This window comes from Apaloderma vittatum, unplaced genomic scaffold (genome assembly GCF_000703405.1).
Source record: "Apaloderma vittatum isolate BGI_N311 unplaced genomic scaffold, ASM70340v1 scaffold11005, whole genome shotgun sequence".
In the NCBI taxonomy this organism is placed as follows: domain Eukaryota; kingdom Metazoa; phylum Chordata; class Aves; order Trogoniformes; family Trogonidae; genus Apaloderma; species Apaloderma vittatum.
The window spans coordinates 10513-22744 of NW_009717678.1; the positions used below are offsets into that span (position 1 = coordinate 10513).

General features: G+C 40.7%; 1 protein-coding gene across 1 annotated transcript in view; it reads left to right on the forward strand.

Moving 5' to 3' along the window:
- The first annotated feature begins 258 nt into the window (after positions 1-258).
- The window catches only part of SPTLC2 (serine palmitoyltransferase, long chain base subunit 2), a 59816-nt gene continuing 47842 nt past the window's right edge, over positions 259-12232 (forward strand). Inside the window, exons 1-5 of the mRNA XM_009869992.1 lie at positions 259-384; positions 9656-9810; positions 10854-11002; positions 11340-11448; positions 11638-11653. Coding sequence (XP_009868294.1) covers positions 259-384; positions 9656-9810; positions 10854-11002; positions 11340-11448; positions 11638-11653 — 555 coding nt within the window. The remainder of the gene's footprint in view (positions 385-9655; positions 9811-10853; positions 11003-11339; positions 11449-11637; positions 11654-12232) is intronic.

Sequence of the window (12232 nt, forward strand, 5' to 3'; positions counted from 1 at the left end):
GCAACCTTGTCTGTGGAGACTGACAGTATTTATCAGCCAAGGCTGAACCTAGTTGAAAGTACTTTGAGCTGGGCAGGGGAGATGCAAAACTTAGAGCTGATTGGAGGGCCAGGGACTACTCTGAAATGCCCACCTGTCATTTCTTGAATTAATATCTCATAACTGCTTCTTGTTACATTTTTATCATAGATAAATCATATTGTGCACAATGGAGGATTATACAAAAGGCCTTTCAATGAAGCTTTTGAAGAAACACCAATGCTGGTTGCCGTGCTGACCTATGTAGGCTACGGTGTTCTCACTCTCTTTGGATATCTGCGAGATTTCATGCGGCAGTGGAAGATTGAGAAGTGTCAAAACGCAACAGAAAGAGAAGAACAAAAGGTAAACACTGGGAAATAATGGTCAGTGGATAATGATGTGGCTGAGGCTATAGCTTCATCATTTGTTTAGGGAGCAGAATTGTTCAAAGTTTTCTTCTGAATTCCTTGTGTTCTGAATGCCCCAAATATTATGCTAATACTGCTGTGTTGTTAAATAAAATAATGTTTCTTTTAGTTGGGTTATTTTTTGTTGGAGCAGTTCCCTCATCTGGTTCACAGCAAAGCTGCATCAACAGTTACATCAACAGGCTGAGAGATGCCAGAGCTACAGAAAAAAACCACGTTTGGGGGAGAGAGACTGCATATGCCAGCAGCTAAAGAAATGCTTATCAGAAGGTCTGGTTTGAGTCTGACAGCAATGGGAGGCTTTCTCTTTTGGTTCTGTGGCTGGTGGCTGTGTTTTGATTCGAAAGTGTGCTGTTAATTCTCTTTAGCCTAAGCAGTTGCAAAGAAAAGCTTGTGGATAAGAACCAGAGCACAAGCTGGATGACTTTTAAATGCACCTGGAGTCCAGAACAGTAGATGGTTAGCTGGTGAGTAACCAGAGGTACCGACTCCTGACTCACTGTTAGCAATTAAGAAGAAGTAATTCATAATAAGACCTATTCACAAAAGTTTCTTTTGCCACGTGGAGTCTTGCCTGCTTCAGCAGTTAATCCGAAATAGATAATCCTAATTTTGAGTAGTTGAGTCATGTCTGACTGATAGCCTGCTATGATGGCATGATTGGATGGATAGGTGAGGGGAGGGCAGTGGACATTGCCTAACTTCAGTTCAACAAGGCTTTCAACACTGTCTACCACAGCATCCTCATAGGCAAGCTTAGGAAGTGCGGGTGAGATGAAGGGACAGTGGCGTGGATTGAAAACTGTCTCAAAGACAGTTGAAAGCTGTCTGAAAGCTAGTGCTACAAGGCTTGTGGTTGATTAGCAGCACACAGTTTAGTTGGAGGTCTCTAACAAGTGGTCAGTACTGGATCCAGTCCTGTTTGATATATTTCTCAATGACCTGTCTGAAGGGATAGAGTGTGCCCTCAACAAGTTTACTGATGGTGCTAAACTGGGAGGGGTGGCTGGCACACCAGGAGGCTGTGCTGCCATCCACAGTGACCTAGAGAGGCTGGAGAGAAACCTTGTGAAATTCAACTTGGATGAGTGTGGGGCACTCCACCTGGGGAGGAGTAATCCCATGGATCAGCACAGGTTAGGGGCTGACCTGCTGGAAAGCAGCTCTGTGGAAAAAGACCCGTGAGTCCTGGTGGACAACAGGATGACCATGAGCGAGCAAGGTGTCCTCGTGGCCGAGAAGGCCAATGGCATCCTGGGGTGCATCAAAAAGAGTGCAGCCAGCAGGTTGAGGGAAGTGATCTTCCCCCTCTACTCTGCCCTGGTGAGGCCTCACCTGGAGTGCTGTGTCCAGTTCTGGACTCCCCAGTTCAAGAAGGACAGGGACCTGCTGGAGAGGGTGCAGCAAAGGGCCGTGAGGATGATTTTGAGATGAGAACATCTCTCTTAAGAGGAAAGACTGGGTCTTTTTAGTCTGGAGAGGAGAAGAATGAGGGGGGAAGGATCTTAGCAATGCTTATAAATACTTAAAGGGTGGATGTCAGGAGGATGGGGCCAGCCTTTTTTCAGTGGTGTCAACTAACTGGACAAGAGTTGATGGGTACAAACTTGGGACACAGGAAGTTCCATCTAAACATAAGGAGGAACTTACTTGCTTTGAGGATAACAGAGCCCTGGCACAGGCTGCCCAGAGAGGTTGTGGAGTCTCCTTCTCTGGAGGCATTCAAAACCTGCCTGGATGCCATCCTGTGCAACCTGCTCTAGGTGATCTTTCTCTGGCAGGGCAGTTGGGCTCGATGATCTCCAGAGGTCCCTTCTAACCCGTAGCATTCTCTGATTTTTTTTCAGAGGCGTTTATTCCTCACAGGAATTAATTACTGTTTAAACTTGCGGTTTGCAGGTTTTTTCCTGCTAACCGTGAGTGTGCACCTTCTTAGCACAGTGTGAATGTGAGCTTTACTTCAAATGTGGAATAAATTGGCTTACTCTTGCTAATCAGGGTTCTGTTTTTCTCAACTGCTTTGGGGAGTCATTCTAGCTTACAGAATGTTAAGTCAGTTTGTTTTTCAGTTGGTGGTTTCTTTGTAATTCTTTATGCGATCACACAAGCAGTTGGCTAGCAGAAGACAGAGGAGGTGTGAAGGACATCTCACTGATGCAAACAAATAAAAAAAAAGGAAGCTTTTTTTGGAGACAACACTGGAGTAAAGTGCGTGTTATCTTATGGTAAATTATCTAAGATGCAGTAAACTAACCAATGCCTAAAATTACTTCACAATGTCTTCTTTGTGCGAGCATTGTGAGGTAGAATTAAGCAGATTCGTACTAAGGCACTTCATTCCAAACCAGAACCATTTTCATAGGATTTTAATAAGCGACAGGTTTTCATTCTGGTTAAAAGTAAGAGTTTGAATTTACATTATTTCCAAAGCTGACTTCTGAAATCTGCAAGTGAAAATCTTGGATCCCTTTTAACAGTTACAATATCCAAATAAGGGCTTGTGGCTAAATCTCAGCTTGAAACTTGATGTGTTTGTTAATGCCATTTTAGCTATTCTGTTTTATCACCTGAGAACATGACACCTATATATTTTTTTTTGTGTATGTGTAACTAGCAGTTGATACAGAAGGGAATGGTCAAATGGTTGCAGAAATCTGTCAGGGCATTAGAATAAAGGTTTACGTATTGGTCTGTGCTCACGGTGCTTAAGGATTACAAAGGGATAACTGAAGTGTTGGTGCAGTTACTCTATACTGCAGTTGTTAAATTGCTCTTGCACAGTTTTTTGCGAAACACTTGTTCTGTTCCCAGTATGTAAAGGACAAGACTGCTTACAGTGGTCCTTTTCTGTAGGAGCAGTCATAAATCTTACATGAGAGTGTACAAAAGGAGGACCTCGGGCAGTAGGTCTAATTTGGGAGTATGTTATTGATATTATGCTCTTGGAAAAGATTGTTCCAGAGGACACTGAAGCACAGAGTTTGTTAGCAACTGATTACTATAGTTTGAAAAGAAATTTAGCTCTGGAGCTTTGCATAAATTAACTTAGCATTGCATCTTAACCTCAACATCGTTTGCTTAGTGACTATATCTCCAGGACGGGTGAATTGAAACGGTTTGTGTGCTGGTCATGGCTTACATGGAAGTGACGCAAGTATTCTGGTTTTGTTTTGATGGAGCTAGTAAGAAGCATCAGTGAATATTACATAAGAATGAAAAATAGGAAATCCTCTTTAGAAAAATTTTGGTGTTGAAGAAATCTCAGCCTAGCGTACTTCTCCAAATCATATTTCTAGTGCTTAGGTTGGAATAGCTGTTTCCAGTATTGGACAAGTGAAAAAGTCATCCTGTGAGGTCTAGAACTTGCAGTACTTATCCTCACACTTTACTGCTTTAGGCTTTTGTTTGCCCGCAAATGAATTGGTGTGAGTGCACTGCAGTGCGTCTAGAGTGGGAGCTGGGTTTTAGTTGGAGGCAGAGGAGTGGTGCTCAGTGACTTGTTTGCAACAGTTTCTCATGGTTTTCAAATATTTGAATCTCTGGGGCTGACAGCATGATCATCTTTTGGGAAGGGAATACAGATATTATTGTGCAGAAAAGGTTTGAAACTTGCACTTTTGTATTAATGCATGCAAATCAGAGGAGCCGTGTCATAACTTTGAGGTAGTCTCTGACAGATTTGTGACCTCTGTGTGGAAAGTAACATTTTTATTATTTAAGTTCTAAAGAGCCAACTAGGCGATTATGATTTTCTTAAGTGTCAATCAAAAGGCTTAACTTTAGCTTTTGGAATGTTTATAATTGCTTAGGCGAAAAGCTCAAAGTGAAGGCAGTGGAGCAGCTGTGTAGCTGAACAGTGCTTTATGAGCAAAGCGAAATTATGTAGTGTGAGGAAGTATTTCATAAAGGGCTAAATGAACTTGCCCTGAAAGTCATGGAAAATGTCTGGATTTTCTGTGGTGTGTTTGTAAGGGTGATCACAGTTAAAAGCGTAAGATAAACTTAGGTCCAAAATGCCTATTAAAAAGAAACACAAAAAAGCCACCTTCAGTTTTTGTATTTTGGAGGGCGACTTTTTTCAGTAGAGCTAATCCTGCCTTAAATTGTCACTTAATACTGTGATCTTAGTCTGTGCATCAGAACTAGAAAACGAAAGTGACCAAACTAATTGAAATAACACGCTTTTCAACGGACCGTTCTTGGGACTGTCTCTGACGATGGGTAAATTCCTTGGAATTTATTAGAACCTTGCATTGAAATTAATGATTCCAGGAAAGCCCAATGTTCACTCACTGTTGGAACACAAGGGTGAAAAGGAACAGGATTTGCTAGTGCTGATGTCCAGGAAATAGTCTAATAGTTTTTTGGCATTGTTTAAAATATACCCAGCCAGGCTTTTCCTGGAAGCCAGTGTTGTGTAGCACATTATCTCTGGAGCATTATTGGCCTGTTTTAGGCATGGATGAGTGGCAAGATTAACAATTCTCAATTACCTTGGAATCAATTTATGAATACGCAATTTAATGTAATTGCTGGTCATACGGTGTAGTTAAATCTGCAAAATGCATGTAGGATTTTATAAGCAGAATTAAAATCACTTCTACCTTGCTTCCCATCTGATTTTTCTGTTAATTACCTTGTGCATTTTGTATGAAGGAACAGCTGCAAATGGGGCTGGTAACTCTTAACATACCTCTTCATGCACAGGACCTTGCCCGGTTAGAACATGTTTCTAGTATCTCGAGTTTTCAAGCACTTGTTTGCAGGAATCGAGCTGTGGGACTGTCTCAGGGCTAGTAAAGTGGAACCTTTTCTCAATGTTGTCTCAGCATCTGCAGAGCTCACCAGAGGCCTCCTGATGTAACAAAGGCTGCCCACAGTTATTTCTCCGCGTTTTCTTGACTCATGTAGCAGTGAGATGGAACTAGTCTTTCTGCTTCCTGAGATTTGTTGCAATTGTCTACTTGGCTTCTATTCAGAGTCAGTTTTGTGTTATCTGGGAAGGCATTTAGTGAATTGCAGATAAGCCCAGCTGGTGCTTATGGCACCACTTGTTAGCTTAGGTGCAGCACTGTGAAACCTTGGCTCCAAGAGCAACGTAATCACTGCGTTTGTGTGTTGCTCTGCCCCGAGTTAATGGTTACAAAGCTGTCATTATGACCTTCACTTGTTGTAGTATTAATTTACAGTGTGATGAAATCTTGGATTCCCAGAACATCTATGGTAGGGTGCTGCACCCCAAGGGGGAATTTTATTCTTCCCTTGTTTCACTCTTTCTTGAAATTCCTATGCCTTTCAGGCTTCTGAGAGACCACTAGTACTTAGGTTTCTTGACCAGACATCACCTTAGCAATAGGGATGTTTTCTAGGCTTAAATAGCCAGGAATGGAGCTGTTTAGGTTTTCTTAGCTCCATATTCAGAGGACTTAAAATGAAAGAACATATGGCTTTTGCTCCCTTTGGAAACATCGTAAACTTTGCAGTTGTTTGACTCTGCTTACTCTGAAGATTGCTTAAAGAATCAACCCACTTATAGAATATTTTTCCTCCAAATGAAGCTATTCCTTCTCAGGCTGTTATTCTTAGAGTCTGTCATGGCCAGAAAGAGGGTTATGAAATAGGATGAGGACTTGATGGAAAAATAACAATAAACTATGAAGGCCATTTCAAGGTGACAGTGACTGCTTCCAGCAATAGGACCCTATTGCAGCACAGCATTTTGGCTACACATTCCAAAAATTTGAAATAGTATGGATTGATAGTTTTGCGTTTTTTTTCCCCCTTCCCTCCCCAAATGTTTTTTCTTGGTTCCAGGATCCAAAACATTTAACTTCTATGAGGAATTCAAGTGGTCTTTTTGGTGTACTGTCCTCTCTACTACCCATCTGAAATGCCAAACTGTAGAAGGATGTAGAAGGGGGGTAAACAAACAAATGGACAAAAACCCCAACCTGCAAACTGTTTGGTTCTGCATGCCGAATCCAAAAGAGGGCTTTCAAATTCCAAAAGACAGGACTGGTTCATGGGTACAGCAGCCATACCATTTATCTTTTTTGTGTTCTCAGGTGCACAGGTCATGAAAACCTCTTGGTGAGGTTCGGATTACTGACCAAATTGACATAAATCAAAACTGGACAGCCTAAATAACACTTCCTGCCTGTCCTGTTCCAAGGAAGTTTGTTATAAGAGCTAGCTGAAGGTGGTTTATTGTGGAGGGATGGGACAGATGACAGAGGGGCTGGTGCTAAGGTGAAGCCTCACTGAGAGCCCGTTGCTGAAATCTTACGGTTTGGTACCCCCTAAAACAAAGCCTAGCATCCTGTATTAGACCTTAATTCCTTTACCGATAATTTGTTCCATGAATTCTTGTTGACTTTTAAGACACCTTTTTTCCTTATCCTAAGCCGTTAGATTCAGAGTTTCTTCACAGTTATATCCCTTTAAGCCGAGTTTACCGGTGGCTTGTAGGATCATACTCGTGTGTTATACCTTGGTGGTGTCAGTCTGTTTTAGGTGCTTGTGTTTATCTCACCAGTTGTGCTCATTACTCTTCCAGCTTTGTCAGCTTGTGTTTCCAAATAAAACATGCTCTATCTGATGAGTAATCTGAGGTGAGATTGGCCTGTATGAGCCCAGGCATGCCTGTTTGAGTTGGTCTAATGGCTTATCTCCAGCCTCTGCTTCATGCCAAGAACTTTGGCTGAAATTTCAGTTGTTTCCTGGGTCACATAATGACTAAATACTTTGTAACAACCACTGCAAGCTGAATTCTCATGCAAAGATGCTTAAGAGAAGTTGTTATGTCTAATTATAATCTACTGAGATCCTTTTAAGAATCCTTTTCGAGTCCCTCAAGTATTGATCTTCTAATGTGCCACGGTTTCTTGTTGATCTCAGTTTCCCTCACCCCTCTACAAATGATGTAGCAGCGGGTTTCAGATGCTTGTAGACAATTTTGATTTTGTATCATGTATCGGGATCTTAGTGTATTGCTACAACTACTCTCCTACGTATCACCACTTTGTAATAGAGTACAGTGTGACTTGTCATATGTGAAGAAAGTTCTCAAATGCATTTGTTGATACCGAGACGTTTTTCTCTGTTGTAAGTGTGACAAGTTTTTTTGTGATTCAGCCTTGAAACCCACTTTCTGTGTGGAACAATGTGAGGCACTGAAGTTGAAGAGGGTGAAAACTGTGTAGCTACTTCAGAAAACTTACGATTTTACTGGAGCTTACAGCTCTGTATTATCTGACCTACTACCCCTGTTAACTTCTCTTGACAAAGCCTTCAGAGAAGACCTGGCACATGTGAAATAATGCAAAACTATAGTTAAGCAGAGAAACACAGAAGAAATAATTGTCCTCCTGTGCATCTTAGCTCATAAAAATCTTGTTCCCACTGTCTTTACTGGGAAAGGACATAGTTGTGATTACGTGGAGGTCACTGGCAAATTTGGTTTGGTTTTCCGAAGCTGAACTTATGAAAATAAATATTTTTGTCCCTTTTGGGCCTGTCGTTATGCACAGGCAAATCGGAAGGGGGCTTAGATGCAGCTATGTCTGCTTCAAAGTTGACATTTGGGGGCTCTGTCTTTCCTGTGCAGCTGCTGATAGGAGGATGTGAAAGGATGATTCCTTTATGCCAAACTGAAAGGACTGAGTTGTTAAATCATTATAATAGAAGGGTAAAGAAAAAAGCACGCTTTCTGCAGTCAAACATTGTAAGAGTAAAAGCTTGTCAGTGGTCATTTGTTTCAGTTATTATTAAAAAGCTGGCTTAGTGCTCCCAGTTTTGCTTTGGTGGTAAAAATGTCAGGCACCATAATATTTGGTCAGACAGATATTCTGTCTTGCTTATCCTGTCACCAAAAATAAAATGCCTCTCACCATGTTTGCATTTTTCTTGTGAAAAACAGGAAGAAATACTATGCTGGCTCTTACCTTTGTCGTAAATACTGCTTTTTCCTTTTGCACATTTTTAAAAAGTCCCTTCTTTTTTTGAACAGTAACGAATTATGCATTCTTATCACTACTGAATGCCAAACTTCCTTTTAATAGAATAGTAATAAGGAAATCTCATGACTTTGGAGCATTTTAAGTAGGCCAGAAAAAAATGTTCTTGCACTCTCCAATGTCCTTGCTGTCACAGATAGTTTGACATTTTTGTGTGTTATCCGTTCAAGGCAGTCATTTACTTTTCCTGAAAAACGTTGTAAGGGAAGCTAGAATTCAGGAAATGCTCATGCAAAGAAATCCTGTGGGACTTAAGTGCTGGTGAGCTGTGCAGAAGAGGTGCAATGATGTAGCTTACTAGCTTGGACTCAGAACAAAACATCGTGGAAAGTCCTAGTGGTAACCTCTCTAATAACGCTAGTGCTGCTATATTAAATGCATTTCTTATATAGAGAATAAAATAACAGCAGAGGACCTCAGCTTTCAAATCTGTTACGTATTCAGTCATGTATACTGTTTGGTGCCTAAAAACAATTGCGTGTTCCCTTTCTTTGCTTGACTCTGAAAGCTGAATACAAATCTCTCGCAAAGATGAAATGCCCGTGCATTTCACAAAGAAGGTTACTGTTTGTTTCGATAGAGATGCTCTTTTCAGCTGCCCAGCAAGAGCTGGAAAGAAAGCCAAGGTATTTCAAATCCCATTTGAGTTTAGAGAGCGAGACCTTGTTGTGTCATAGGAGCTCTCAATTTAGTTTCTGTGTTGCTCTCAGCCCTCCCTCTCCTCTAGGTTGAAATTATTTGAAACTTTCTAGACTTGAAGTGTAACCTAATGCCATGATTTTTTTTTCTTTTCCTAGTTGTGGTTGATGGCTTTTAGGTTCTGTGAGCTACTTGAGTTATTTATGAATAAGCACCTACTGTTGAGGAAATCTTGGGGACACGGTAGATTTGCAGGTTGAAAAAGTTGGTAAATCACATCTGGCAGATGAATTTTGCACTATCAGATGAATCTCTTCGGTTTTGCTGCTGTCTCATCTTCAGTACTTCAACACTGGCATGGATTTCCAGGATTAGAAATACTTTGAGTGGAATTGCTTTTAGAGCTTTTGATGAAGAGCTCGTTGACTTTTTCTTGAGTTTTCTTGCTATTTTTTTTTTCATTTATAAATTACTCCTGAATGACACATCTTATTCCTAGTTTGCTGTAATATAGGTTTCCCTTTTACTTGGAATCCTTTTGATGTGTTTCAGGACTTTGTCCCATTGTACCAGGACTTTGAAAATTTCTACAACCGGAACCTCTACATGCGCATTCGGGACAGCTGGAACCGTCCAATCTGCAGTGTGCCAGGGGCCAAAGTGGACATGATGGAGAGAGTTTCCCATGACTATAACTGGACGTTCACGTGAGTCCAAATTGAAGAAAAAGCTTTGAATAACTCTCTTTAAATGGAGGGTCTAAAAGATTAAGTTGCGGGCTGTGAGGTTAAAGGAGCAGCGCATCACGTTTGTTTTGAGCTCTCCAGCAGCTTGAACTGACAAATTTGCTCTTTTGAAACATATCTGGCCACTGAAGTGGTTACTTGTTTATAATCTTTTGGTTACTTACTAAAGCTCCTGACCATGTTAAGATTTCATGGGTGTACACCTACAATAAAATTAATACTTTTGGGTGTGATGATCAGAACCTGGAGTAGATAGTTTGGAGTTCACCGCTACTTGTGAGTTTGTGCTGATTTAGAATCAATTCTGACACTTGAAGTAAGTGCTTGAAACTGAATACAACGCATTTGTTTTGAGTCAGAACTGAAGTGGTCTCTAGAAACAAGGTATATATGTGAGGACAAGGATTTTTACAAAAATATATTCGCAGGTTTGATGTGGAGAGGTTTGCACAGTACTTGGTGAGACTGGTCATGTCTCTCCTTGGCTTTCAAGGGCAAAATAATTAAAACTTCTTTTCCGCTAAACTTCTTCCATAATCTCCTTGTCACGTACTGTTAGCACAGCAGTGCCAGATGTGTTTCCTTTCAGTAGTTAGAGGATATCCTGCTTGAGGGGCTGCCAAGTTAATTGATCTAGAGATCTTACGTTGTATATTTCTGGAATGGAGGGAGTACATGTCAGAGAAACAACAGATGGTTTGGGAAGCCTCAAGCAATGTTAGATACAGTAGCAAATTCATCTTTTAATTTAAGTTCTTCAGGGAACTGATTTGGGACCAAAGATAGGGAAAGCATGTTTTTTACTGATCGTTTCAGTTTGATTGTAAGAGGCAGTTCTGAAATAATTCAGTGGTTGCTTCTATTGATTTTTAATGTTTCAGTGTATATTCTCAGAAACTGAAGTAAGAATCTTCTGGTGTTGTTATTTTTTATTTGTGGGGGTGTTAGATTTTTATTTTTTTTTAATTGTGGGTGTCCTAACTTGTGGTGGTTTTAAAATGCAGATACACGGGGAGAGTGATAAAGGACATAATTAATATGGGTTCCTACAACTATCTTGGATTTGCACAGAACGCTGGGACTTGTCAAGAAGCAGCAGCTAAAGTTCTGTCCCAGTATGGAGCTGGGGTGTGCAGCACAAGGCAGGAGATGGGTAAGTTGAAGCAAGATAGGATGTTCCCTGAAGGTATGTTTCAAAGTCTGTAATCTGCTTGTGGGTCTTTGAGGCATTAGTTGTTCCAGCTTTTGAACTTTAGACTAACTGGTAAAGAAGCTTTTACTTTTGTGAAGACAAATTGACTTGCTGGATTTAGTTTACATGGCACAGAAGCTGGCTCACTTTTTTCATATGTATTTTATTTTTCTGTGTTCCCTTATGGGCATTTAAATGAAGAGCAGCCTGGCTGGTGGAAATTCTCATCGTTGAGTATAAAAATAGTGATTCTTCTTACTTCTCCCTACTCTGAATTTCTCATTTGTTTTGTGTGCAGGAAACTTGGACAAACATGAGGAGCTGGAAAAGCTAGTTGCCAGGTTCCTAGGTGTGGAATCTGCAATGGCATACGGAATGGGGTTTGCAACCAACTCTATGAACATTCCATTGGCAAGGTATGGCTTAAGTCACTGGCAAAAGCTCATCTAACAAAGATTCTGCAGCTTGGCTTTTCCAAAAGCTATTTGTTTGTTTGTTGTTTTTTTTCTTCAGTGGCAACCCCTGCAGATACTTCTTGTGGAAACTATGGGTCACAGAATGCCTCTCTAACCTTTGCAAAAATGTTTTGGGGAAACAGCATCCGTGGGACCAGTAGCAGTCTAGATCTTGCCCTCGTTCTGGGAGAGAGCCTATCAGGTCAAGGCTTGCTTCCTCAGGCTACTCATTAGTGTATGAATTGGTGGCTGATTAACACATTGATTGGCTAAAGGTATATGATGCTCTTAATAAGACACTGAGAAGTGATTGTGTCACTGAGATACACAGATAAGCTGAATTGCATGTTGTTACACACAGAATTTATAATGTTTGAGTGACAGCTGAAAAATCCTTCCTTTGAAGAAGAAAAATCCCAATAGAAAAGCTATTGGAGAGGAACAGGGTCAAATGCAAAGACTTATCATGTCTACTGTGTGCCCCATGAAGCACTACACAATGCAGCCCGAGTGTCCTCCATCTCAAACAGTTTGGTTTTTTTTAGTTATTGGAAAACAGAATGGAAGAGAGCTCTTTGTTTGAAGCTTTTGATACAAAATAGATGTTCTTTTAGCTTCTACTTAGAGTAAAATAGTGCAAGTACCAGAACTGTTTCCTCATTTTGAAAATGTTAACCGAATACTACTAGCCTGCAGGGATTCTTCGTCCTCACGTAGTCAATTATTTTCCATTTAT